Source organism: Apiotrichum porosum (assembly GCF_003942205.1).
Source record: "Apiotrichum porosum strain DSM 27194 chromosome Unknown scaffold_16, whole genome shotgun sequence".
In the NCBI taxonomy this organism is placed as follows: domain Eukaryota; kingdom Fungi; phylum Basidiomycota; class Tremellomycetes; order Trichosporonales; family Trichosporonaceae; genus Apiotrichum; species Apiotrichum porosum.
In genome coordinates, this window is record NW_021167123.1 from 399,256 (window position 1) to 425,005 (window position 25,750).

The 25,750-nt window shown below is 60.1% G+C and overlaps 7 protein-coding genes and 1 non-coding gene across 8 annotated transcripts; 4 read left to right on the forward strand and 4 right to left on the reverse strand.

Annotated features, from left to right (window-relative positions):
- Nucleotides 1–127: 127 nt before the first annotated feature.
- Nucleotides 128–1,969, reverse strand: EHS24_003470 (uncharacterized protein; the record flags this gene model as incomplete). The annotated part of the gene is made up of 4 exons (XM_028619144.1): nt 128–243; nt 306–1,132; nt 1,172–1,541; nt 1,579–1,969. The coding sequence occupies 4 exons, from the start codon at nt 1,967–1,969 to the stop codon at nt 128–130; spliced, it is 1,704 nt and encodes a 567-aa protein (XP_028472640.1).
- Nucleotides 1,970–2,443: 474 nt separating this feature from the next.
- Nucleotides 2,444–5,315, forward strand: EHS24_003471 (uncharacterized protein; the record flags this gene model as incomplete). The annotated part of the gene is made up of 5 exons (XM_028619145.1): nt 2,444–3,139; nt 3,188–3,419; nt 3,463–4,418; nt 4,465–4,911; nt 5,091–5,315. 5 exons carry the CDS (start codon nt 2,444–2,446, stop codon nt 5,313–5,315), a joined length of 2,556 nt encoding a protein of 851 aa, XP_028472641.1.
- A 228-nt stretch (nt 5,316–5,543) lies between these two features.
- On the reverse strand, nt 5,544–7,697 carry EHS24_003472 (uncharacterized protein; the record flags this gene model as incomplete). The annotated part of the gene is made up of 1 exon (XM_028619146.1): nt 5,544–7,697. One exon carries the CDS (start codon nt 7,695–7,697, stop codon nt 5,544–5,546), a length of 2,154 nt encoding a protein of 717 aa, XP_028472642.1.
- A 736-nt stretch (nt 7,698–8,433) lies between these two features.
- On the forward strand, nt 8,434–9,533 carry EHS24_003473 (uncharacterized protein; the record flags this gene model as incomplete). Its single annotated transcript, XM_028619147.1, has 4 exons — nt 8,434–8,772; nt 8,831–9,080; nt 9,288–9,358; nt 9,423–9,533. 4 exons carry the CDS (start codon nt 8,434–8,436, stop codon nt 9,531–9,533), a joined length of 771 nt encoding a protein of 256 aa, XP_028472643.1.
- Nucleotides 9,534–10,817: 1,284 nt separating this feature from the next.
- EHS24_003474 (uncharacterized protein) lies at nt 10,818–11,150 on the forward strand (the record flags this gene model as incomplete). Its single annotated transcript, XM_028619148.1, has 2 exons — nt 10,818–10,849; nt 10,904–11,150. 2 exons carry the CDS (start codon nt 10,818–10,820, stop codon nt 11,148–11,150), a joined length of 279 nt encoding a protein of 92 aa, XP_028472644.1.
- Nucleotides 11,151–13,581: 2,431 nt separating this feature from the next.
- EHS24_003475 lies at nt 13,582–13,666 on the forward strand. The gene has a single exon. It is a non-coding gene; the product is annotated as a tRNA-Lys (tRNA).
- Nucleotides 13,667–16,896: 3,230 nt separating this feature from the next.
- On the reverse strand, nt 16,897–20,371 carry EHS24_003476 (uncharacterized protein; the record flags this gene model as incomplete). Its single annotated transcript, XM_028619149.1, has 3 exons — nt 16,897–18,622; nt 18,860–19,866; nt 20,105–20,371. The coding sequence occupies 3 exons, from the start codon at nt 20,369–20,371 to the stop codon at nt 16,897–16,899; spliced, it is 3,000 nt and encodes a 999-aa protein (XP_028472645.1).
- A 2,351-nt stretch (nt 20,372–22,722) lies between these two features.
- On the reverse strand, nt 22,723–25,715 carry MRE11 (meiotic recombination; the record flags this gene model as incomplete). The annotated part of the gene is made up of 17 exons (XM_028619150.1): nt 22,723–22,743; nt 22,805–22,832; nt 22,985–23,181; nt 23,298–23,412; nt 23,477–23,492; nt 23,559–23,613; nt 23,661–23,700; nt 23,762–23,781; nt 23,837–23,921; nt 23,969–24,173; nt 24,214–24,334; nt 24,379–24,471; nt 24,511–24,685; nt 24,724–24,909; nt 24,959–25,251; nt 25,308–25,404; nt 25,444–25,715. The coding sequence occupies 17 exons, from the start codon at nt 25,713–25,715 to the stop codon at nt 22,723–22,725; spliced, it is 2,019 nt and encodes a 672-aa protein (XP_028472646.1).
- Between the last annotated feature and the right edge of the window lie 35 nt (nt 25,716–25,750).

Consider the following 25,750-nt stretch of genomic DNA (forward strand, 5'->3'; position numbering starts at 1 on the left):
CCATTTGTCACTCGCAACAGCGATGCTCGACCCCCGACAGCAAACCCGGATCAAACCTCCCCGCTCCAAGCTCCACGCAAGCTTCTGCATAAGGATCCCCCTTTCTACCTACCCTCAACACCGCCTTCTAACTGCGCACCACCTTGGAGATGATCTTGAGAGCCTCCATCGTCTTCTCATCCTCCCACCGGCGTCCAACGACTTGGAGTGAGAGTGGGGCGTTGGCAAACTTCTCGGGGGAGTCTAACAATGGAGCGTCAGCAAATAATCATTCTGTTGGCCACCACCTTTCTTCTGCCACTTACAAAACTCTGCAACCATCTTGTCGTCTGCGCTCAAGTACTCCCTGGGACCCTCGGCCGCGTCACTCGCCTCGACGCTCCATTGCGTGGGGAACACGCCACCGGGGTAATCGACGAGGTTCCAGATGGCCGTGTACATCCAGTACTTTGACGTGCCGAGCTGTGGGGCCGCACCAGGATACGGTGCGCAGAGCACCACATCGACACCGGCTGCCTCCCAGTGCTTGTTATAGTCGAGACGGAACGCCTCGCGCGTCTTGACCAACTCCATGACGTCGATGGCAGGAGTGTCCACTGACCCGTCCATGATCCACTGCGTGAGTGGAAGGATTGGCTCGCCCGTCTTGGCGGTCTCGCGCTTGACCCTCTCGCCACCGTCGGTATAGTACAAGCGCTTGAGCAGTGCCCACCCTTCAGCGGTGTTGTGGGGCTCGTAATCGACCACATCGAATCCGGCGGTCCTGAGCTTGTCCACTGCCTGGCTGAGAGCGCGAGCCATGGGCGGCTGGAGCTTGCACACGCCGTCGTGCCACATGACACCGATACGGGGTTTGTCGCCTCCGATCCAGCTGACCTCCTCTGGCCGCCACGGCATACGGGCCTGCGAAGGGTCAAACTTCCACGGCTCGGTGTCGAGCACGACCTTGATGAAGAGCTCCATGTCCCGCGCCGAGACGGTCATGGGACCAATGGCGCCGACGATGGCTTCTTGCCCAGGCATGCCCGAAAAGTTGCCGCCCTTGGGCAAGCGGATGGCCGAAGGCTTGAAGCCGTACAGGCCACAGTTGCCGCAGGGGTTGCGGATCGAGCCGCCAATGTCAGAGCCGATGCTGTAATGTCAGTGGCACAACCTTATGAGGGGTACCCACCCAAAGACACTGCCACCTGCAGCCAACAGCGCTGCCTCGCCTCCCGAGCTTCCGCCAGGTGTCAGAGTGGTGTTGAACGGGTTGGTCGTCTCGCCCAAGAACGAATTGCACTCGAGGTGCATGATGGCCTGGGGGTTGGTGGTCTTGCAGTAGAAGACGGCTCCAGCCGCGCGGAACGCTGCGACGACGGTACAGTCGTCAACGCTGACCGAGGCTGGGTCTTCCAAGATCGAGAGGAAGCCTGCCGAGCGGGGCTTTCCCTTGATTCCGCACATGTCTGAGTGTGAGCGCGAGCAGGGGAGAGGTGGGACAGAGGAGAGGTGGTACCCAGACGAGGTGGTGACCTTGATGACATCATACCCATCGTGCTCTGACCTGCACGTCGCTGTCGCGGTGACTAGACTCACCCTTCACACTAACGGGCACACCGTGCAGCGATCCCATCGTCTTTCCATGTTTCTCAAAGTAGGCGTCGAGCTCCTTGGCCTGCGCAATGCACTCCTCGGGGAAGAAGTCCATGAGACAGTTGGTGGTCTGGTGGGCCACTGCCGCCGACTTGCAGTACGCCGTGGCGACCTCTACGGCTGTGTACTTTTTGGAAGCGATGGCCGCCGCGAGCGAGGTCGCGTCATTGTGCAGAAGCTTGACTTCGGCAGGGGTGAGGATGCCGCTTGTCTCTGCGACGAACCGAACGTCTGTGGTGAGGGCAAAGTTGGGCGGGAGGAGCCAAGACGAAGGGATCTGGGCGAGGATGTGGGCGCGATACGCGTCGGCGCGCGACTTCCAGTCCGAGGTCATTAGTGTTGCGTGGATGGGGAGAGAATGTACAAGTGGGCAATGTTGCGATTTATGCAAGAGGTGTGACGGAATGGCCAAACCAGCTCGCACAGTTGGTAGCTTCTCGGCAACTCATATCTGTTGCCCACTCAGTTTGGCTGGCTCGTTACGCGGGCGTTGATCGCTTGGCGGAGCTAGCCGATAAAGCTTGTAACCGACACTCGGCCGAGTAAGACTTGTGCGATGAACGCGTAACGAGGTAGATGCTGGAACCCTGGCCAAAGGGTAGGCAAAGGAGCTGGAGCGCTGAACGCAAGGCAAACAGGCTCGCTCCCGACAATACGCGTTCACAATGGGAAAGCCTTGGGGGTGACATGTACCCAAAACCCGTGCCTGGGTCCTGACGCGGACGTCCACGAATCCACCTCGTCACCAATCTCTGCTCGCGACATCCATCCACAACCACAACTCACCACAACCCCCCCGCTGGCGGCCATGAGCGCGGCCCTCACCCCAATCCCCACCGCGGCGCCGACCCCGGCGCCCCTAGACCCACGGGACATCACCGACCCGGCCCAAATCACCGCGCAGCTCGCCCTCCTCACGCGGCGCGAAGCCGACCTAACACTCGCGCTCAACGCCCTCATCTCGGACCGCGCCCAGGTCGACGGCGCGCTCGTGCACCTGCGCGGCCTGACGCACAATGTCGAGGTCTTGTCTGCCGAAGTGGACGGCGTGGCACTGGGCAACCAGGCGCCGGCAGGCGTCATGTCCCCGTCGCCTGCTCCGCGCGTCACTTCCCCCATCCGCCGCGGCTCGCCCTATATTGGCGGCGTCGGCTCGCCCTCGCCCGGTGGACCATTGCCAGCCATGACAACGCGCGGGCTTGGGCTGCAGAACGTGGACGAGTCGCAGCTGGCCGACGACGCCGAGGGCCTCGTACAGCGCGTGAACCGCGTGTGGGAGACCAGCGAGCGCGTAGGCGGCAAAGTGCGCAAGCTCGACGACGAGATTGGCCGTGTGCGCGAGGCAGCCGATGTCGTCACCGAGGTGCTGGAACTCAAGAATTCGCTGCAGACGCTGAGCGCGGCGATTGAAAAGGCAGACTGGGAAGGAGCGTCGCGTGCGTGCCGCAGGGCAATGAGCGTGCGCGGAGTGGTGACCGATGGCGGTTTTGCTGGTGCCGTCGTGGTGAGTTCTTTCTTCAGGCAGCTAGCTACTCTGCTGACACGCGTTTAGCCCACACCCCAGTCCCCGTTGCCCCCACCGCAACAGCTCGACGAGCTCCGCACCGTCCTCCTCCAGACCTTTCGTCGCGAGTTTGACGCCGCAGCCGAGCGTAAAGACGAACAAGAGGTCAGCCGGTATTTCCGCCTGTGGCCCGGTATCGGCGCCGAGGACGAGGGGCTGGAAGCGTACGGCGACTTTGTGGTCGGCCTGGTCAAGACGCGCAGCGCGGCGGCAGGAAAGCGTGAGTACAGGCGATACGTATCTCTCGCTAACTAGACTCACAGCGTCCTCGTCGCTGTACTACATTACGCACCTCACCTCGCTGCTCGAATCCATCGCGCACATCATCGACCAGCACCAGCCTGTGGTGGACAAGTACTATGGCAAGGGACGCATGCGTACTGTTGTCGGCCGCCTGGTAGGCGAGAGCGACCGCGTGATCCGCAACCTCGTCGAGGGCTGGGAGGAGGAACGTCGCGTCGGCCGCCTCATATCCGAAACCAAGGCATCGCGGTTCGCGCTCTTGTCCAACCCAGCTCTCCTCCCACCACTCTTTGCGTCGCTCACAAACCCGCAAGCGACCCAGCTGTCCCTGTCTTCTTTGGCCAACACGACGTCCAACCTGTCGTCGGCGCTCCAATCGTACGCTCCCGGCGGCCGCAAGGCACCCTCGACGCCCGTCCCCGTGCCCGTGGTGGAAGAGGATCCGGGACCGGACCCGCGTGATGTCGACCGCGTTCTCGGCGAGCTCGTGGCGCTCGGAGGTCGCTGGGCCCTGTTCCGCCGCTTCGTGTACAGCCGCTTGGCGGATGATGACGAGGAGGACGACGAGGCCGAGCCCGTGGCCAGTGCTGGCGACATTGACGTGATTGAAAACTCGGGTTCCCAGCGCGCCATCGAAAACCTGCTCAAGGTCTACTACGAGCCCCTCGAGCTGTGGTACCTGCGCAGCAGTGTGGAAAAGGCCCACCGCCTCGACTCGCCCGACATGACCTCCAAGCCGCACGTGAGCAGTATCCTCGACGACACATTCTACTTGATCAAAGTGGTGCTCAACCGCGTGCTCTCAAGTGGCAGCCTGCCGGCGCTCAGGAGTATGCGCGAGAGGATTGCCACGGTGCTCGAGAGGGACTATTCGACTGTCCTTGGCAAGAAAATGGACAGTGTGTTCGCCCTCACGGCCACGTACGACCGCGCAGAGAAGGAGAGGAGGGAAAAGGATCAGAAAAAGACGTTTATTGTGGGTTAAGGCAAACGTTCAAAGCCATCCTAACCCTTTTTCTCAGATCTTTATCAACGACCTGGACGTCTCGGCCGACTATACCGACCGGCTGCTGAACGAGACCCGCGCCGTCCTGCCTCAAGTCTACCTCGAGTCGGAGCGCGCTGCCGTTCTGGACGAGCTCGACCTGCTGGCAGACCTCGTGTCCCAGTTCCGCTCCGGCGCGCGCCAGGGTCTCGAGCAGCTCTTCAACCAGCTCACGCGCCATCGTCTCCGGCCGCTTTTAGACGACTGTTACCGCGACGTGTCCTATGTCCTCGACGAGGACTCGTTTGCCGATGCCGAAGAGCAGGATCTGGTCCGGCGCCGCTTTGTGCGCAGCTGGGAAGGCGTGGTGGACGGGTACAGGGACGCGTTCACCGACCACAACTATCAGGCATTCTTCAACATGACTGTCGAGATGCTCGTCCGGCCGTGGGAGAAGATGGTCATGGGCATGCAGTTTACAGAGGTGAGTCACTGTACGAGAGTGCCAAGCTCCGAGAGGGGAACTGGGGCAGTCGGCGATTTTCGATCTTGTTTGTGTTGTTTGTTTGTTCTTGGTCAAACATCCGATGACCCCGTGACCACCCACACCCCCACACCCGCGCCCGCCACAAACTCTGTCCCGCACGCTAACACTACTCGCAGCTCGGTGCCATCCGGTACGAACGCGACATCCGCGCCGTGGCCAACTACCTCTCCACCCAGGCTTCGTACGGCGGTGCGCGTGACAAGTTTACCCGCCTGCAGCAGATTGCCACGGTGCTCAACTTGGACGCGGACGAGGACCCAGAAGAGTTTTTCGCAAACTCGGGCATTCCCTGGCGGTTGAGTCGTAACGAGTACAACACTGTCGTGGGCTTGCGTCACTAGATGTGATCTGCTCTGCTCTGCAACATGGTCGTCATAGGTGTTCGTCATATGTATTACATCATTATCTATTCCATGTCTCACTCCTCCTCCACATGGACGACAGAAACCTCCGGGCTCCGGGCTCCGAGCCTCCAGATCCCTTGATTCCTGGGTTCGACTCCCAGATCCAGGACCCCAGGACCGAGAGTGCATGGTCCCAACACCTGGGCCTCAACAGTTATACTGCATCTACTGGCTGCTCGGCTGCTCAGCCACAACGCTCTCCCCGGGTGTATCGCCCATCTCGCTGCCGGCCGCAGACACGAGGTTCAAGTTGCTCTGCGAGCCAGTGACGCTGCTGCCGGCCTCGCCACCCAGCGCCTCCACCTCGAGCCAGCCCAGGACGCGCTGCACGCCCGGCTTTGCGTCCTCTTTCGTACGCTCAACCGCGCGCTCGCCCTGGCGGCGCATCGCACCCACGAGGTCGGTCAGGCGCTCCCAGCGCGCCTCGAGCTCCGGGTCGTCCATCTCGTCATCGCCCCAAACCCCCGAGGGCCCGTCGTCTGCGCCAGCGTCATCGTCGCTCGTGACGCGGGCCAGGGGAGACTGCGGGATAGTCGCCGCACGCGTATGGTGGCTACTGGCAGCAGCAGAGGCGGATGCACGGACGAGAGAGGTGGTAGGGCCCAGTGTGTTGGTTTCACGCAACATGCGGCGGAGCTTTACGATTTCGGAGCGCTGTTTGGCCTTTGTCGCCTCGAGCGTGCGGTTGATGGCGAGCAGCGAGGCATTGGAGATTTCCAAGTCGGCAATCTTGCGGTCGACCTTGGCCTTTTCCTCGTCAGAGAACAGGTCCACGTCGTCGACTACTTCATCCTTGGGCATCTCGTCCGGCCCAACGGCAAGAGTGCTCCCGCTGAGTCGGTCGCGCTCGGCCCTCGGGACCTTTGGAGGTGATTTGGGCGGCGACACACTGATCCGCCTGCCATCGCTCTGATGTTCATCGCCACTGTCAAAGCTGAGACCACCGCCACTCTCGTGCGAGTCGGAGCGGTCCTGCGAGTCGCTAGAGAGACGGCCGGAGGCGTACCCGGAGAAACCAGAGAAACCCGACGCGTAACCGTTGCCGTTGGGCCCTGCGAAAAAGTGGGGTGGGAATGGGCTAGGTGGGAATGGTCCGTCGTCGTCTCCCGAATCGCGGCTGCGTGTGGGTGTCATGGTCGGCAGCGCGACGGTGCGCAGCTCGGGAGACCCCGGAGCCAGGGGGAACTGAGGGGGAGGGTTTGAGTGTGGGTTCCAAGGCAAGCCGGGCCGTGACATGCGCCGCGGTGGCGATCCCAGCGGCATCTGGGCCGAATGTGACGGCACAGGTGAGGTAGGGCATGACGCGGCAGGGTGTTGTTGGAACAGGTGGAGCGGTAGAACGGGTGACCCGGAGGGCAGGGCTCTGCTTGGACGCACGGGTGACGAATGGTTGGAGGATGGCTCGGGCTCTGCTTCAATGAGTGCCGCTGAACCGAATGGCATGTGGACAGGTTGAGGAGGCGTGGCAGAGTCCAGTCCAAGTTGCGGTGGGGTGGGTGGTCGAACCGATGGGACGAGGGTGGAGGGTGATAGCAGGGAAGATGATGCAAACTGGGGAAGAGCTGATTTAGGTGCAAGGTTTGTGGTGTTTACTCCTATCCGCGAGCCGCTGCTGGCGGGGATGGCCCGAGGTGCAGGTGTATGAGGGGTGCTGCTGCCGCTGTTGTTGTTGTTGTTGCTGTTGTTGTTGTTGTTGTCGCTATGGTCAATGCCCGATGTTGATCGTGGGCCACCAGTTGCAATCGACGCTGCTCGGACATGCACTCGTGGAGCAGGGGCCGGGGACTCCTCGTGCGCAATCAGGGCCGCTTTGAACCTGGAACCCATACTGCTGTTTGAGCTACCACCAGGTGTGCGCGAGCCTCTCAGGCCGCTGCCGCTGCCGCCAACGGTGCTGCCGGAGGGGGACCGGGGCCTCGGTGAACGATTTGGAGGTGACCGGTTGGGAGTGGAAACCGACGACGAGCCGACGCCGAGGACACTGTTCGGCGAGCGGACCCTGGTGACCCGTTCGACTCCGATGGTGGAGGTGCCTGCGGTGCGTGTTGACGGTGCCTTTGCCACCGGTGGCCGTGGCTTCAAGGCCGGTGCCGACGATGGGAAACCCATCACGCTACGGCTGCTGCTGGGTAGCGGGGAACGGGAACGGGTACCACCGCCTCCCGAGTCGGACATTGCGCCGTACGAAGGAACCTTGCGGAGCCGTGGAGTGGGCGCTTCAGAAGACGAGGTGGCCGAGACGTTTACAATCTCTGCCGGGTTTACACGCGCTTTCAAACGTGGGCCAGAGGACGCTGCAATAGCCGATGCAGTCGACATGGACGGTGATTGAGATGGGAGGCGTTCTGAAAAGCTGCCGGACACCTTATAAAGCAGATGCGTTAGATACACAGTTGTCGACGTGGTCCCAGATCTAACACCTCAGACACTTACCTTTCGGCGAGATTGATTGGAAGCCCTTATGGGCGGTGTACGCTCTGCCATGGCTCTTGGTCGTGGTAGGCGCGACGGGAGTTCGGATGGGTAGGCTAGAAGAGGTTCATGTGAGGATCCGATGGATTGTGTGACGGCGGTGTTGTTGGTACTGCTGTGTTGTAGCCAGAGAAAGAGAGGGAGTGGACGAGAAGTGTGGTGTTGGGAGGGACGCAACATGGACGGGGTGTGGCCGGTGGACTGAATGTCGGTGAGCGGAAGCAAAATGAGGGGGGGAGGAGAGACGGCTGGTCGGTGGATTAGGACTTTTGTAATAAGGACGGAACATTCGGGTGTAATCGCGTTTCCTAATGCAACCGGAGGGTAAGATCCTGTTCTCGTCGACCTCTTTGTCTTTGTTTCTCTGTCGCCGGCAGTCACCTCTTCCGCCATCATCCACCCCCATTCCCATCCCACATCCATCCAACCCAGTGTCTTCGGGACCCTGGAAACCACGCGCACAACCCTTCCCCCTCCAGCCCCCTTCGGCAAGCATCGGTCCACTCCGCCAACCCCCGGGGCCATAGACCACAACACACAACAACACACACGCGCGTGACGCTCTTTTGGCAGAGTGCAAACCATGAACACGTTCCCCGCCAACGCCATCCCCCAGTTCTCCGGTCCCCCACACATGGCAGGCTTCCCCCCCGGAGTCGGTGTCCCAGGCATGCCAGGTGTGCCAGGCGTGCCAGGCCTCCCAGGAGGTCCCATGCCACCAGGGATGCAGCAGCAGATGGGCGCGCCCGGTCTTCCCATGATGGCCGATCCTCAGCACCTCGCCATGATGCAGCAACAGCAACAGAGCTTCCTTGCCCAGCAACAGCAGCAGCAGCTTTCGGCCCTCAGCCACCAGCAGCTTTTGATGCGCGGCAGCCCCTCGGGCACGATGCAACACGCGTCAAAGAAGAAAAAGCACAGCGTGAGTCGACATTGTAGCACTGATGGACGCGTCGTCTACGACCCTCTGACATCCACAGGCGCGCGCGACTCCTCAGGCTCAAATGCTTCCCCGACACATGTCCGCCCTCGCACCTCCCCACGGCCAGGAGCACTACATCAAGAACGCGATGGCTCCGCCCGGCCAGGTCGGCGCACCCGGTATGCCGATGGAGCAAATGGAGCCATGGGCCGACGCCCTCGACGAGCTCGACCCGCGTGAGCTGGCTATGGGCCGCTTCCGCGCCCGCCACGAGATTATGGCCGAGGTGTTTGGCCCAGAGCGTGTTCGTGAGTACAGGAGGGTGTTCTGCGGCCGGTCACGCGTGGGGGTACACTTGCTCGTCTGGTAGCGCCGCTGTTGCGCTGTGATATTCATCTGGCCTTGGGAACGCGCGTATCGGGTATGCTTTCCCAGTCCGCGTGCGACAAGGAGCTACACCCCTGAGAAAAGCGTGGCCGATCACATCTGTAGACTTTTACTGACGGCATTCACAGAGGACATCCCCGGCGCCACCGACGCGTGGGAGGGTCTGGGACTGAACGGAGAGACCCTCGAGGCCAAGGTTGTGAGTTGGCCATGCGGCTGGAGCCGACGGAGATGTAGCCGCCGACTTGAGCTGACCACCGCAGCTTGCCTTGGAATCCAGCAACGCCGAGCTCGAGGCCAAGTTTGAGTCCGAGCTTGAGGCCTTCCGCAAACGCTTGGAAGAGGCCGATGGCCCCATTGCCCAGACCGCGTAGTCACAGAGGTGGACCGAGCAAGCGCAAGCGAGCAAACGAGAGCAGTACCCAAGACACATTGGCTGGGTACATTGGACCACACACCCCATGATCGTCGACCACGGATTCCACGGAACCGTCGTCATGTGGACGCCACCCAGCTGCGGCCCGCCGCTGACACGCGGGCTAGAGAAAGGCAGGGAGGAATAGGAGAGCTTATTGTATACACTAGACAGACAGCAGAGCGTGAGATGACAGCCCAATTGCAGGTTACTAACCCTCGCGAGTCCGTCCGAGCCCGTGGGATTTGTGCTTTTTCTTTATTCTCTGACGCGTTCTGACATGGCGACTGCACCCGGGGCTTGGCGACCATGGCGAGCGTTGGACGTGGCGAGGGTTTACAGGATCTCGGCGTATCGTACTTGCCGTTGGATGGCCGACTGCACGGGTGACAAGCTACGTCGTCGCCATGCTGGCGTTTGTGCAGCACAAGGAACTTGGAGCAAGGAAGTTCGCTGCTGCCGCTGCTGCGACAGTCCGCACCCCACAATCGGGCCAGGACGTGGGGCAGGGGGTCGGAAAAAGCGGTCGGATCTTGGTGGTCTCGCACCTAACGTTCTTGCCGATAGGTCAACGTCGTAAGTCATTCTTGGGACGCCTCATCACACTCGCTGCTCGGTGAGAAACGTACACTGGCTCTGTCTGTCTGGAGGAGACGCCAGGCTTTGACAGGTTGGTTCACAGAGCACACGTCAATGGCTGGCCCGGGCGCGTCACTACCGATGTAAGATGGCCCCATCCCCAAGACTCCCAACTCGGCAACCTCCAGTGCACTGGAATTCTCACTACTGCCCCTCTGCGATTGTCAGAGGCATCGCACGCCATCACCTGCCGCTGACAGCTCCCCATCATCACCTGGAACCATGATGGAATCTTGTAAGACGCTCGTTCAGAAAATACAGCATAACCTCCTATGGGTTTGTGTCCTATGGGTTTGTGAGTGCCGGGCTTACGGGAAGTATGGGGGGCTTATCAGCCACGCATCCACACAGACAAATGTGGCACACTACCTGTCAGCCCCCAAGTCCTCACGCCCACGGTCAAGCTGGTTTTTGGGCTTTCTTATCGTCGCGTGTGTCCGTTTGTCCATGCCTGTCCCTGCGGCGGTGGGCGACCAGCTGGGGTATATCTACCGTACCCATCGTCGCTTCGTCTCTCTCTCTCTCTCCCATCCGCGCATCTCCCCCTTTCAGCTCCCAATATCAAACACACGCTTTACCAAAGGTCCACCCCAACCCATTCAACATGTTCCGCTCTGGCTCCCCCTGCCCCGGCTAGTACGTCCCCACCTCCCTCTCAACATCTCCCCGTGTCACGACCTAACCACACAGCGTCGGCACCCTCAACGTCCGTTCCAGCTACACCGTCCCCGTCCCCGCCTCGGCCTCGCCCATGTGCGGGTTCATGCCTCGCCCCGGCTTCTGCTCCGGCCCCAGGTCGGGTGTCCTTGTCGGCGGTGTGTTCCACCGCGACCCGTCCTGCCGCTACGCGCAGTATGGCTGCGCCATCCCCGTCGCCCTCTGGGGTGAGCGTGACGCCTGTCGTGGCGAGTGCCCGCTTTGTGACATGTCCATGTAAGTTGTCCCCGGGGTGAAGGGACAACCGGCAAGGTTTGGCCAGGTCCGCTGTCAAGAATTGATGTGCCGGTAGGCGGGCCTGGTTGGAGGTGGGAAAGCGGGGTGTAAAATGGGGATTAAATCAGAGTTTTTTATGTTAAACTGTTCGCGGCGAGACAAAGCAAAGCGCTGCAGCTTCCGGCATTTACATTCCCTTTCTCCATCTGGACTATGTTCAACGTTTTCAGTTGTAATAGACTGAAAGCTACTGATAGACGGACGCGTGGTATCAAGTCTGATCCCATCCGTTTGCATCAGCGACGACATTGCACAAGGACGTGGCAAGAACAGTCAAACAACCACAGTCATGGGGCCAGCCGCTCTGGTCATACCTCGCAACCACCGTATACGTTCATTATAAAGCAGGTTATTTATGTTATATGTGTACTTCAACAGCTATATGCCAGTTATATGTCCACATAGAAGTGGCAATGACACCACCTGTTGCCGGTCCTGGGTCCATTGCTCCGTGGACCTGGTCCAACATGGCAAAAGCATACCCGCGACCTATTTGGCTCAATGGTGGGAATCGCACAATGTGACTGCGGCAGCGATATGCAATTCGGGTGGCCTGCGTGCCATGTGCCACAGACAGGCGGGGCTGCACAACTCTCGTGGCGAGCTTTGCCTACCATTCTGATTGCCATAAAGAGGACCGGAACCGCGTCTTATGGACCGTCGCATAACGACCGCTCTTGATGGCCGGAGTGGGGAGCCATGCTGTAAGAGGAACAAACGTCGACATTGACGTTCGTTTCGTCTTGTCGACGAGGAACCCAGGTCCTGCTTTGTCTCATGGGAAGCTAGTCTGTGTGCACGATTTGATTTTGTGAGTCCCCGGAACGGAGTCTGGCTGAACTCATTCCGCATGTGCATGTTCGGGATAGACCTCGAAGGTACACGCGACATGCGTCCGATATCTATCCGGGAACATGGGAACAGGAACGAGGCGGGCGGAAACGCAACTCCTTCAGACACCGACAAAGAGTGCTAGCCAACACGTTTCTGTTCCACCCAAGAAATCACACACACTCTACCCATACCGCACGGGACAGGCCATGCCTCCGGGCGGCGCGTTAAACTCAAAAAGTCTTAAGCCTGGCAGGGCCGTCCCAAACCACAAGCCGGCGGCGGGGGCCTGAGTGGCGACGCGACGGCGGCGGTATGTGAGGAGGAAGGAATGAGGCGGCTGCTGGCGTGTGTGGGGCCTAGGTCATGAGGTGGAGGCAAGCCATGCGCCCAGGCCACGGACTAGATCGAGGTAGACTGGCACAGATGTACAGAGTATGGGGTTATGGCAAACAATTGGGGTGATTGCGATTGAGGGGCCTCGTTTGGGTGGTGGTTGGTGTGGCAAAACTGGTGTGGACATCGGAGCAGCTCACCCATTGTCTGGAATGTTCGTCTTCAACTCCGCCACACACCCGCCTTTTTCGGCCGTGTCAATCTCTAGAATGTGAATGTGAAGGCAGAATCATGCTAGCTGCACGACTTGTAGCACTCCCATTCGAGATGGATTCGTCGCCGACTCACACACGACGCGTCGCCGTTCATTGCTCCCAGACAAACGGACGCCAGTCCCCCTCGTTGTCACTTCCGTCATCCACGCACGACAATGAAAAAGCGCCACTGCCGAGAGACCGGAACGGCCACTTCATTACTTTGTCGTCAGTGTTCCTCCAACAGCAAGTACTTTGGGCGACCGATGGATCAGGGAACCAGCAACACCCCAGCGGGCTGTGGACGGTTCACGTTGGTATTGACGGACAACTGCTAGTCCCGCAGCTAATCGTTCCCGCTCCCGACGGTATGTTGCGGCATGGTACCCTGTTGCCTGACCCAAAAACGTGTCCAGGTCAGATATGGTCCATGCATATGGGGTGCTGGGAGATAGTTGATAGACCTCGTACTCGCGTACATTGGACTTGCAGGGCTACAGGAGGGATAACGGCTACCAATGATTGTCGTGGGCGGCAAGAAACTGCAGAAAATGAATTGTGCCGTTGGTTGGTTACTCGGCCACCCTACCGCAGACCGCGAGCTTCTGACGAGTCCCTGAAACGGTTGCTGTCCGGGAGTTTTGCATGCTTCTCGTTGGCACACACCCCAGAATGTGATTCCAGTGCGCGGAAGTGTAGCAGCCGTGTAGCAGCCACAACTGAACCAAGTGTGCCGGTGAAGGCCCGTGATGCGTTCCGAGGTCACCGTTGCTGCTGGCGCTTGGCATGTGACGAGGATCTATCAATATGTTACAGGACGACAAAGACAAGTCGAGAACAGAGATAGCAAGGGGAGAGTGGAGACTGAGCATCGACAGGTGGAAGAGTGCCACAATCGGATTACGTAACCCGTTCCTACCCTTCTCTTCCTGCCAGCTTCTCAATTTTCATCGAGCCTGGTTATATCAGTCGGTAGATAGTTTGACTCTTACTTCTTTAAGACATCAAAATGTCATGGGTTCGAGCCCCATACTAGGCTTATCTTTTGGCTTCTGCTGTCTCCTTTTGCCTTGGAGGACAGACAAATGAAGTAGAGAGCCTCGGCAGAGCCATGTAGTCGAGCAGGGGACATCGTTGTCAGCTAGTAACGTCGTCTGCTCTTGGACACATGCGCGGGGGCCCTAACGTCACCTCGTCGGCCTAGCGCAGAGAGAGCCTACGTGAGTGTTCCTCTGTTCTGCTCCACGTTCCGCCGAAAGTTGTAGGTTGTACTCCACCAGAACTGGGGCATGTATGTGTACTACTTGTCAACAAGGGAAAGATATTCTGAGCATACCCCGGCAGAGAACCCTTTCGAGCTCCATTTAGCAGGATTGCACATGTGCCACACAGCCTACAGCTGATGAGCCAGAGCCGAAGAGGACCTATGTGGAGAGTATGGGACGACGGTTCGCTCTGCCACAGTCACATTTGTGCCTCCGACTGTCGAGGTGGGGACATCTACGAACCTCGAGACCGCCTTGGAAGGGGCAAGGAGGGTGTTTGGTAACAACGGCAGTTCCAATACTGGGGGTCGTGTTGTTGCGTTGTGGGCCATGGATGCCTCGGACTCGGTGTGATTCATGGAGATCTGGAGATGCTCTCAGGCCGCAAAGCACGCCTCTTTGGACATGCGTCCCTCACTCTCCCAAACCACATCCTTGCCGTTTCCAACTTGTCATTTAGGTTTAGGTTTTTTTTACGTCGTGCTTGCTCTTGGTCGTGCTCCATCGGGCTCGTCGCTGTTCACTGGTACGCGTAGTGCATGTTTACGTCCTCGAGGGACGGGGCCTGGACACCGGAAACAATGGTAAAAACAAGCATGGCCGTAATGTGGGAGTCGGATCCCTGTTGAAGGTTGGGGATGGGTTTCCAGGCATGAGGCACCCGTGTGCCGGCATGGCCTGCGAGAGCTTGTCGGTTTCGCATATCCCGTCGTTCATGGTCTCCGAGCCTTGCTCTTCTCACAAGGCTGCGCAGTAACTAGGTGTGCAATGAGGGGGTGAATGGACGTGACAGCATCGACGAGGAGCAGGACGACGAGGAGCTGTGACGTCAGTCGCCACATACAGCGACTTGGATCTACTGATCGCTGACCAGTCCCTGTCTATGTGTGATGGGCAATGTGGCAATGTTCATGTCGGTGGGCAACCTGCTTCCCCCTCCCACGCCGGCCGCAGCTGCAGCTCGCCGTCTCCATGCCGTGCACACACTTGCGGCCCTTGTGCACAGTTTCAGCTCGCACACGACCGATCCTCGCCCCGGCTAGCTGGGCCTGAGAGACGGCACGGTGTGACGGCGTGTGATGGCCGTGGTGACTGTCCCTCAATACCGTGTCGTGGCGGCGTGGTGGGTGAATTGGAGGCAGACCGGAGACACGGGTGGCACAGGAAACGCTCCAAGGTCCAGCGGGGCGCGTCTGAAACGGTCCCAAGGCCAAAGGCCAAAGGCCCAACATGAGCAAGTGGCTGCATGGCGGTAGTGGTAGTGCATAGCCGTTATGGTGGGCAAATGGCAGATGTACCAGCACGGCACAGCATCAGACAAGCAGCAAGACGATGTGAACGCACTTTTGGATGAAGTGTTCCTGAGCCTGCACCACCGCAAACATTTCAGTGTCTTGTGTTTTGTCATCGCGGCGAGTGAGTCACGCATGGGCTGATGGCATTGCTTCTGTGCTTCTGACAGATTCGATCTGGCCAGAAGCTTGCATCTGAGAGACATGGTGCGCGAGGCCCCGCCGCCCATGGCCATGGCCGTGGCCTCACTGTCGCGGCGTGTTCAAGGTTGTTCTATCTCGGGACCACGCGGCTTCCCGTGGAACGTTTCGAGGTTCCGTTCTCTGGGTCAGGCGCTGGTACGCTGGGTTTGGAAAGGGCAGGTAGGACGGGAAAACTATTAGGCCTGTGCCCCGACGGAAAGATAACAGGTCAGCAACCTCGTAATGTCTCCGTCGGAAACCAAGCGGTCTTCACACAGCTAACAGCATGCGGGCCGGCGCAGCTCGAGGCTCGATATGCAAGGCAGCAGCAACACTAAGCGTTTCGTGCGTGGAGCAAAGGGCCTGTTTCGTCTTGGTATTCACTCCACTCCATTCAGCAACACACGTCCCTTTGGAGCCGACCTGCTTTTTGCGTGTCCCTATAAAGTTCTAGTGACGATGGGATGCATTTCAGCTTTCAGCCACGTTCATGTGGCGTGCCCAGGAGCGTTCAGCCAAACCTTGACGGCTTGGGGGTGGGGTCGGCTCGTGCTGTACGTACATTCCTGTACTTGGGCGCCTGACTCATGGCTGTGTCCTGTGCGGTGCGTGCTCGATCTCGTGTGTCGTCTCTTGCCCTTCTGGCCAGGTGTGTGATCGCCAGAAGCGTCCATTATCCCGCGCGCCCACCTGGTCACCTGCATCACCTGCCGGCCCTCACAGGCCCCATCAGGAGGCGTGATGGGGGGGCCTGAGGCGCCTGCAAGGGACGAGTGTGGGGGTGGCGTGCATGGCGTGCATGCCGTTGGACGCTGTTGAAAGATCCAGCCGTCGTGGCGGACGGGGGGCAACGTCGAGTTCCTGCTTTGCGCAGAAGCAGAAGCCGAACACAACCGAGTCGGTGCTGCACGCTACTGCCACTACTGTCCACGCTGTCCAATATCCATTTCAAAACGAGGTGCTAGAGTGTCTCATATGGTGGTTCACGCTCAGGACCCCCACCCAAGGCCCCTTGAATTGCCGCACGGTTGCCACAGAGTATGGAGAATGTATCCTCTCACACACCATTCCACAACAAAACTCGGATCTGTGGGATTTCTGACCCTGTGCGCCTGTGCTCTGGCATGCTGCGCGCCGCTGCTCGCATCCGAAGGACAAAACGTCCCATTTCTCAGAGTCCTGGAGCTAGCTCTAGCTGTATCGGGTGACAAACGCTGAGTGGGACACGCGTCCAAACGAACGCAGTAATCTGTTTCGGACCGAAAAAGGAGAAAACTTCTCACATACTTCCATCGGCAACAAAAATAGGAAACTACTGTAGTACATGGAGAAACGGGAAATTAGGACCCAGACGTTGGTATTTGTGACAGGAGTAAAGAAAAAAGGGAGGCCCCCTTCCAGGCGGGGACGGTTTTGTTTTTCCGAGAGAGTAGTATGTACAAAGGTAAAAGACGCGTGCGAGATTGGGACCCAAAGAAGGTAGGGAGAGAGAGGGGGGCCACTGGGAATGGAAAACCACAACCCTGGTGCTAGTTGACGCTAACGACGACGGGGCGGGCGGTGGTGTCGCGTTGGTGGCGTGGCTCGGCAAAGTCGCCAGTCACGTTGAAGAGGCAGGGGCTCTCGGTGTTGCCCTCGTTGGCGATTGTGGGACGCCTGTAGGATGGGGTGCTGGACACGGTGCCGACACGCGTGGTGGGGGCCGAGCGAGCGATGCCGTCCGACACGACGGTGCCCGCAGCGACGGAGATGGGAGAGTCTTTACCGATGGGGACGGGCGGGGTGTGCAGCGACGACTTGAGGTCGGTGCGCGAGCGGAACGCGCTGGACAGCTTGCCGAGGAAGGACGAGCCGCGCTTCTTGGTCGAGCGGTCCGGGGGCGAAGGCGAGAGCGAGGTTGAGGTCTCGCTCAGCTCACGGTACGCACGGGGCGGCGTGCGACCGACCGTGGACGCACGACGCTGCTTGCTGGAGCTGCGGTCCTTGACGTAGTCGGGCGACAGGAGAGAGGCAGGTGCGGCGGTGCCCACGATGGAAGGCAGCTGCTTGGGCAGACCGATCGGTGAACCAGTGGAGGGTGACTCGGTGAAGTGGCGGATTGCGGGAGACGGAGGCGCCGGCTCTCCAGGGTCGGTGACAATGTCATGAGAGCGCTCGGACTCAGTCGAGCAGCTAGCGCAGCGGGTCGTGAGTGGGGGGACAGGGGCGGCAAAGTCAATCAGGAGGTTGGCCGAGGTGGCCATGGACGAAGGGGTCTGGAGACCGACCCACGACCATTCCTCGCCACGGACCCATCCGTTGGCACTGTCAAACTCGGCAGTCTCCTCGGCGTCCAGCTTGGCGTGGACGCGGTGGGTGACAAAGCGTGTAGGGGTGCCCTCTGCCTTGACCTTGCGCACAAACTTGATGCGGCGCGTGTGGTAGCGCGCCGAGCGCGTAGGGTGGAACGAGTCGAGGAGCATCTGAGACAGCTCTTCGTGGCGGTAGTTGACGAGCGGGATGTGGTTTGCCGACTCGTAACGGAGACGCTTGTTCTCGCACATGCGGTCGACGAGGGTGCGGGTCGACGAGATGGGAGCGCCGGCGACGGTCTTGGTCCAGGGCGCCGAGGGGAAGTGCTCTGATCCCAAAGCGGCCGAGGGCGCGCTGGCGAGGGTGCGGATGTACTCGGTCATGAGCGCCTGGGTTGTGGCGGCAGAGGTGTCACGCCCACCCAGGACGACGTCGACGAGACCGAGCTCACGCGAGCGGGTAGCCGAAAGCGGAAGCATGTCCTTGACGAGGTGGGTGGCGATGGAACGGCCACAACGCTCGACATACGAGTAGAGGTGGAACTCTGAGCCGTGGAGACCCATGGCACGGTACGCCGGGTTGAAGACTGCTGTTCCAGCAGCCACGACCACGTCGCATGCCGCGGCAAGGGCGACACCTCCTGCGGCCGCGTTACCACGGACACACGCAACAGTTGTGATACCCCGTTCCGTCAGGGACGCAATACCAGCGAGGAAGTCTGAACGGGGGACACTGGAGACGTCGCCAGCGAGGACCTCGACGACATCGTCAATGGCGTTGATGTTTGCCCAAGTCTCACGACCCGGGTGCTCGGCAGCCTCGATAACGTTCAGGGCGACACCGTTCGAAAAGTATCCGCCACCCATCAGAGCGAGGACCTTTACGTTGCCACGGGCCGGGTCAGAGGCCCACTGCAAGGCTCGAACGAGGTGTTCACATCCGGTAGTCGAAAAGGCTCCGTTACTGGGGGATGATGTCAGCCATGTCGGGAACACTAGATGCCGTAACAAATGCACGGCGGCTGTCCCGCGAAGCCCAATGGCTGCGATCGCGCGGCGCGCGACCACTGGCTCAGATCACTGGAGCGCGTCTTACGACACAGACAAGGCATGCACACGCGCTCTCCGCGCGCGATCGACTTTACTTTTGTGGAGAGATTGGGACACGCGGGAAGGAAAAGAAGACACAAGCACAACTCACTAGAAGTCCCAGTACACGAGTTGGAGCACTGCGTCACCCTCTTCGATACTGCGGACAAACACCTGCTGGTAGGTGCCGGGGGCCTCTGCAAAGCCCGTTTCCGTCCACTCGCGCACGCCCTCGAGACGCGACGCTTCGCCGGCCTTGCGGAGAGCCTCGGCCATGGGGACCTTGGACTGGAGCGCGGCGGCGGTGGTCGGCTTGGGCAGGCGGCCGTGCGTCAACCACACGGCGACGCCACACCCAAACGTGCAGCTCTCGTGGCCGTGGCCACAGTCTGCCGTCTTGAAGAGGACAGCTCCGTCGCGCGTTGCAATGGCCTTGCCCGCCGGGATGAGGTTCCATGGCTGGGGCAGGAGGGATGGAGGGATGGTGTTTGCGCGCAGATGGATCTTGCAGTCGTATGCAAAGATGAATGACCGGGCAGTCTTGAGGGTACCGCCGGGCTGGGAGTCGCCGCAGTTGATGATGCGTGCTACGTCGGCGGCAGTGTGCTTGGCCAGGTCGGGACGGCGCTGGCCAGGCTTGATCTGCGGGCGCTCGTTGAGACGTCCACCGAGGAAGGGGACACCGTGCGAGACGCACTGGAGCGACCACTTGGGGTCGACGGGGACTGCGACGCGCTGAGCACGGTGGCTCGGGTCCGAGAGGCCGGCGAATGAGCCAGCGATGCGCGTGAGGGCGACCGTGACGGCGCGCACGGTGGCAGCGGCGACGGGGCCTTGGTAGATGGTCGACTTTGTGGTGCGGGAGACGTCGGGCAGGGGGAACTGATCAAAGGCCCACACGGGTCCGCCGTCCATGGTGTGGTCGGCCTGGAGGACGGTGATGCCCCAGTGTGAGCGCTGGCGCTCGGCGATGGGTTTTGAGCGATCCACAGGCGCGACGAGAGAGGCAAGTGCAGAGGTGGCGTCTGGGTCCAAGCCGCGGTCACCCATGATCGCCCAGTCGATCGCGGCGGGTCCCGCGTCACCGGGAGGGCCCGGGTGCACGATGAGCGTGAGGACCTGTGCATGGTGTTAGCCGCCGTTGTCTGTTGTAGTGGGTGGGTGTATGGGTGGGTGCTCTTTGTGGGTGCTCGTCGACGGCGGTAGTAGCCATATGCAAATAGACATTGACTGGCCACGCCGGGGAGAGAGGGTTTTGTGGGACTACGCCACAGGCACACCCCACCCAGGTGCGCCGCCAGACGGCTGATTCAGGGAAAAAAAAAGATCGAGGATCGAGAGGAAATGGGTGACTCACATTGCTCCAGATGACATCGGGAACCTTCTTGGTGAGGAAGGGGCACAGGACAACGTGCGGGGCATGGGCCAGGACGGCGGACACCATGGCTTCGTCGGTGATGGCCAGCTCGGTGGAGACACGCTCACATCCCAGGTCGGTCAGGTAGGTCGCCACACGCTGCGTGAGCGAGTTGACAGCCGAGACGAGGAGCAGGATGCGCCACTTGCGAACCTCCTCTGGCAAGGGAGGCAGGTCGACGAGGGCGCGGGCCGGGGGGACGGACATTGTGTGTGTGGACGAAGGTGGGAGGGAAGGAGGGAAGAAGAAGGTGGGGGTTGGCGGGTGGTGGTGACCAGGGCCTGGGTGGTGGTGGTGGTGGAGGCCGATGGGGTGGTGTTGTTGACAAGAGGGTGTGTTGTGTGCGTGCGTGTGTATGTGGAGCACAGCCTAGCCGGTGCGTCGACGAGGCGACGGGTGTACCGCTGGTGGTGGTGGTGGTGGTGGTGGTGGTGGTGGAGACGGTGTGTGTGTGGGTGTGTTGGGTGGACAGAGAAGACGACCAGACGGGACTGAATGGACGGTCGCCCCTTTAATAAGTATGCCACGCGCGTGTGGGTGGTGGTGGTGTGCGTATGTGGCCTGTGGTGCGTGTGGTGGCTCCTTTTCCGTTCGTGCTCGATCTGTCGCGTTAGCCTCCTTTGGTTCCCTGCGGCGGCTTCCGCGAGCGATGGGCAGCGAGCAGAGGCCTTTTGGGCAAATCTCGTTTCAACCCGTCGCGTGAACGGAGGGACGCACCTCGAGCGTGACTTCTTTGGGCCTGCCAAAGAATGTGTGCTGTGCTTGGAGACAAGCTGGGGCGCTGGGTGGGTGTGGATGGTGGTGGTGGGAGATGGGTTGGTGGCGGGGGTGGGGTTGGTGGTTGGTGGTCGATAACCTCCAGATGGCGCCGTAATATGTACGTTGCAAGTGCCAGCTCTGTGCCAGTTCTTCGCCGTGTTCCCACACCCACAATCGCCTAGTCAACACGGGCCCGTAGCATGCCCATCGAGAGAGCCTTTCACGATCCTCTCTCTCTCGCATGCATCGCACAATCCTCAGACCCGTGTCGGCTCCGTTGTACGGGACGACCAGCGGCCAGCGGGCCCAGGGCGCGGGTTGGGTAGATGAAAGCGCCTCGCCGGCGCAGCCAAGATGGGGGGGTGGGACGGCCCTGTCCTGTCCCAGGTCCTGTCCACTAGCCCGGAACCCGCTATGTCTCTCTCTCTCTTTCTTCGTCTCTCCGGATCTCTGTCGCGCGCGCGTCCTGTGCAAGCCGCTGCTCAAGACACACGATGACGACCTGTGCGCCATGCAAGAACCCGCTGGCCGCTGGTGCAAGGCGGGCACGGTGTCCGTCCCCCCGCCATATGGCCCATGACGCGCGCGCGCACACGCCGCGCGCAGCGCGCGAAAGAACCACGGCATGCTGCACACCCACACCCCACCATGCACCACGCCGGTCACTAGATTCGCACCTTGGCAGGATCGGTCTAGAACAGCGTCCCAGGCCCGCCAGCGGGCACCGGCGACCGGCCAGTTGACTGGAACTGAACGGTCTCTGTGTGTGGGCGTGGTGTGGCGCGCGTAACCAGTGGATCAGGACGTGTGTAAGAAAAAACGTCACGGGCCAAAAGGGACAGAACACGGCCCCCCCCCCCCGCGCGTCTCTCTCGCTCCCTCACGGCCAAAGCCTTCGCATGCCTCGCACAGGCGCACATTCTAACATTCTGCGTTCTGAGAGGGTTGGCTGGAATGAAGGGCGAGGGGACGTCGTACAGTCCCGGAAACGAACACCAACAGGGCCCACCGGGGGCTGGGAACAGTCTTTCCCTCCCCACCTCACACATCCCTCATTCCTCTCTTCCTCGTCCTGCATCGACCCCGGGCTTCAACACAAACATTCTTTCCCTGTGTACAAAAACACGCCAGGGACCTATCCGTAAGATGCCGGTATGCCTACCTGGGACCCGCGGGCCGTGGGAGGGCCATTTCTCCCACCCGCAGCCCCCCGAGGTGAGACCACAACCGATCGGGCAAAACGCATCTCGGCTCCAGAGCGGCCCTCCGGCGGCGCTTGTCACTGATCAAACGGATCAATGGTCGGGGGCACACATGCATGGTATGGGCGCGGATGGCGCGGGAAACGGGTAACAGGACGGGAGAATGGGAAAAAAAAAACGCCACTCTCTGGCGTTTTTAGGCAGGCACATATGCTTGGAGGTATGGTACATATGGTCTGGCACGGGGGCCATGGCGTGGGGGTGTGGGTGCGGGGTGGTGGGCATGTCGTAGGCGGCGTCCCCCCGCTTTGGAGGCGCCAGAGCCAGAAGAATGGTACAGCTGGAGTGAAGATTTAGGCGTGGTAGGGCTCGCACGTAATCCACAGGAAAACGAGCCGTCGGGAGGGGTGCACATCATCATCACTGTGTCGGAGTCGGGTTCGGGAGACGGTACTTGCGAGACGGTACTCGCGAGACGCGTTTTGGGGTTGCTTGATTGTAGCGTGATTGTGATATGCGCAGACGGGCGGCGACGATCCTGGATCGCCGTCACCACACACCACCGTTTGTCGGCTGTCGTGCATTTTCGATGCTGCTTCAGTCCGAGTCGCTGTCAACCTTAGGGGGCACAACGTAAGCATGGTAAATAAAAAAGCCACCCCGATCATCAAAGACGTACCAGCTTGGAGCCTCGCGCTTTGGAGAAGCTGTGATAGGTCAGCCAACAGCACGCGTGATCCCGGTTGTCAAGCCTGTGGGAGGGAGGGAACAATCGGACCAAGTCGGAGGAATGGCGCGACACGATTTAAGCTCCAGAGGGCCCCATCTTCAGTTCCCAAGAAGGCACACTCGTACTCACTTGAGCTGGCTTTGGCGCGACGACGAGGCCGCGGCTTTGGTCGTGCGTGGGGTCGCCGCTTTCTTTATCGTAGTTCCACGAGCAGCGCCGCGCTTCGGAGCGGCTCCACGAGCCGGTGCCTTTGCCTTGGACTTGGGCGGTGGGCTGACGGACATGACGTCCGAGTCGTCAGAATCATTCTCAGAGGCCGGCGTGAACTGGAACATGGTGGTGGGGGCGCCGCATCAGCCACGGCAACTAGCACATTGAGAAAAACGAGGTCTGCAGCCCGCCACACGCGGCCCGGGGACATGCAGTCTTGTCTTGAACCTACCAGAGGTTGGCGTCCCTTGCCCTTGGTGGTGGCAGCAGCACGCGACTTGGTGGTGGCCGCTGCCTTGCCACGGCGAGCGGGAACTGGCTCGGGCTCGTCAGAGTCTTGCTCCATCCTGCCGTAATGTCAGCATGTGGTCACGCCCTATTCTCGGGGCCCAGTGGACATGTAATACACACATGCTGTCCTCGGCAACTGTGCGGGGGCAGTCAGCGACAAAAAGACCAAAAAAGCAACACAAATCGCCAACGATGTACGTACCCATCGAGTCGTCGGAATCCTGGACCTTCTTGCCACGCTTTGTGGACTTTGTGGACTGCAAGCATGTCAACGCGCGCCACAATGCCTACCGCAGAGACATACCTTGGACGTGACGGCCTGCGAGGCGTATGACTCCACCTGGCTGAGCAACAGGTCAGCTCTCTCTACATGATAACGGGGGGCAAAGGACAAAAAACACGAACGCTTCTCTGACTTGCGCGATCTACGATGTCAGCGATACTCTTTCGAAGTGCTGGATGGGCGTAGCTGAAACTCACAACCTCGTCCACATTCGTCTCGTCCACCTCGCCTTCAACGTTCTTCATGCCCTTCCCAAGCCCCTTGAGTGCGTCATCGACAAAGCTGAGCGGTTAGCGGCAGGGATGGAAGGCGTACCAGCTAACACCTACTCCTTGATCGCATCCTTGTCATCCTTGTCGATAAAGCGCATGACAGCGTATTCGAGGTCGTCCGATTTGAGAACCTCGAGGTTCTGCGCAAGGAGATACTGCTTGACAAGAGTGCCCATGTGGATCTGGGACTGGCGGTCGCGCGTCGTGCCGCCTTCGTCGTCCTCATCGTCAAAGTCGGGTTGGTCGGGGAGGTTGGCGGTCTCTGCACATGTCAGCTCAAGACGTTGCCACGGTTTACGCACTCCTCACGCCCTTCTTTTTGCGGTAGTACTGCAATATGTCCTTGTGGTTGGCGACGCGGTTTATGAAGTCTTGACCAAATCGAATAGGGTTGGTCATCTCCTTGGCTGCCGAGGTCTCGACCTGGCCATGTCAGTCGATTGAGCTGTGTGGCTGGGCACACTCACCTTGAGACGAATCAACGGCAGCATCATCTCCTCCGTCTCGGGGTCGTGGCCCTCCTCCCACTTGTTCTGGGCCGTGGCGATGAGCTCCTCGACCTGGGAGCGTCAGCAATGGGTTTTATCAGTCTCCATTACCCTTTGGCGCAAGAACGCCGAGATGGTGTCCTTGTCCTCAAGATCGATGTCGTTGTCGGCGTTCGCAGCCTCGTCCTCGAGGATAACCTCGTCGAGCTCAAAGGGACGGACGGTCTTGAGGAGGATTTCTTCAATCTGGAACTTGTCGCCTTGAATCGAGAGGATACCAACGTTTCTGCGAAGTGAGCGCAATACCCCGCGGATAACACCTACTTTGGCAACGCCTCGCCGGGGTGCAGACTCGTGGCAACAGAGCTGCCGGGCTGTGTGATAAAGTAGGGCTTGCCCTCGACCGGCTCGGGCCAGATGCGGCAGTCGTGCTCGTGACCCCAGACGACCAGCTTGATCGAGTCGTCAAACATGCCCTCGGGGACAGACTGCTGAGGACCGTGCTTGACGCTGGAGGCGTCAGCATTCAATGTGCAAGATGAAGTGGCGGGAGCCTTACCGGTTCTGGTGGACGAGAAGCATGTTGAACCAGTCATTCTCCGCGACTTCGCCTCCTTCGGGCATGAACATCTTGACGCGGTTGGAGCGCAGCTCGTAGTGCATGCGCATGTCCCTCACGTTGCCGACGCCGTACATGGCAAGGTGCGTCGTGCCCTTGCGGAGAAGGATGGGACGAATCTTGATGCCGTCGTCTTCTCCCTCGTTCGCCTCATCAGAGGAAAGGTCCACCTTGCCAAAGTAGTTGAGCATGCCAGAGACGGAAAGCACGTCGAGGGCGCACAGCGCTCCTTCCTGCAGGTGGTGTCAGTGTTGGCGGCTAGCTGGAGACGGAGAGGGTCCAGACGTACCGGACCTGTACCCTGGGGGTCATCGTGGTTTCCGTGGATGGAAAAGACGGGAATGGCAATGTTCAAGTTGGGGTCCTCGTAGTTTACAGCAGGGAACCTGCAAAGGTGAGCTCGCCATTGTGCGGACAGTACCTACGAATAGCCCGGTGTGGCACCGTCCATGGGGTCGCTGAGGAGCTCGAACGGGATGGGCTTGTCTCCCAGAGTAAACTCGCGGAGAAGGGCAATGGTCTGGTGCATGCATGTGCGACTGGGGCGGTTCTCGTGGAACAGGTCGCCAGCAAGAAGGATAAAGTCGACGTCATGGTCGCGAGCGAGCTCGAGAATCTCGCGAAAGGTGTTGATCGCGTCCTGGCCGCGAATGGGGTCCTTTTCGCCATAGCCAATATGGTTGTCCGTAGCGAGCATGATACGGAAGCAGCTGTTAAAAGGAGAAGCCAGAA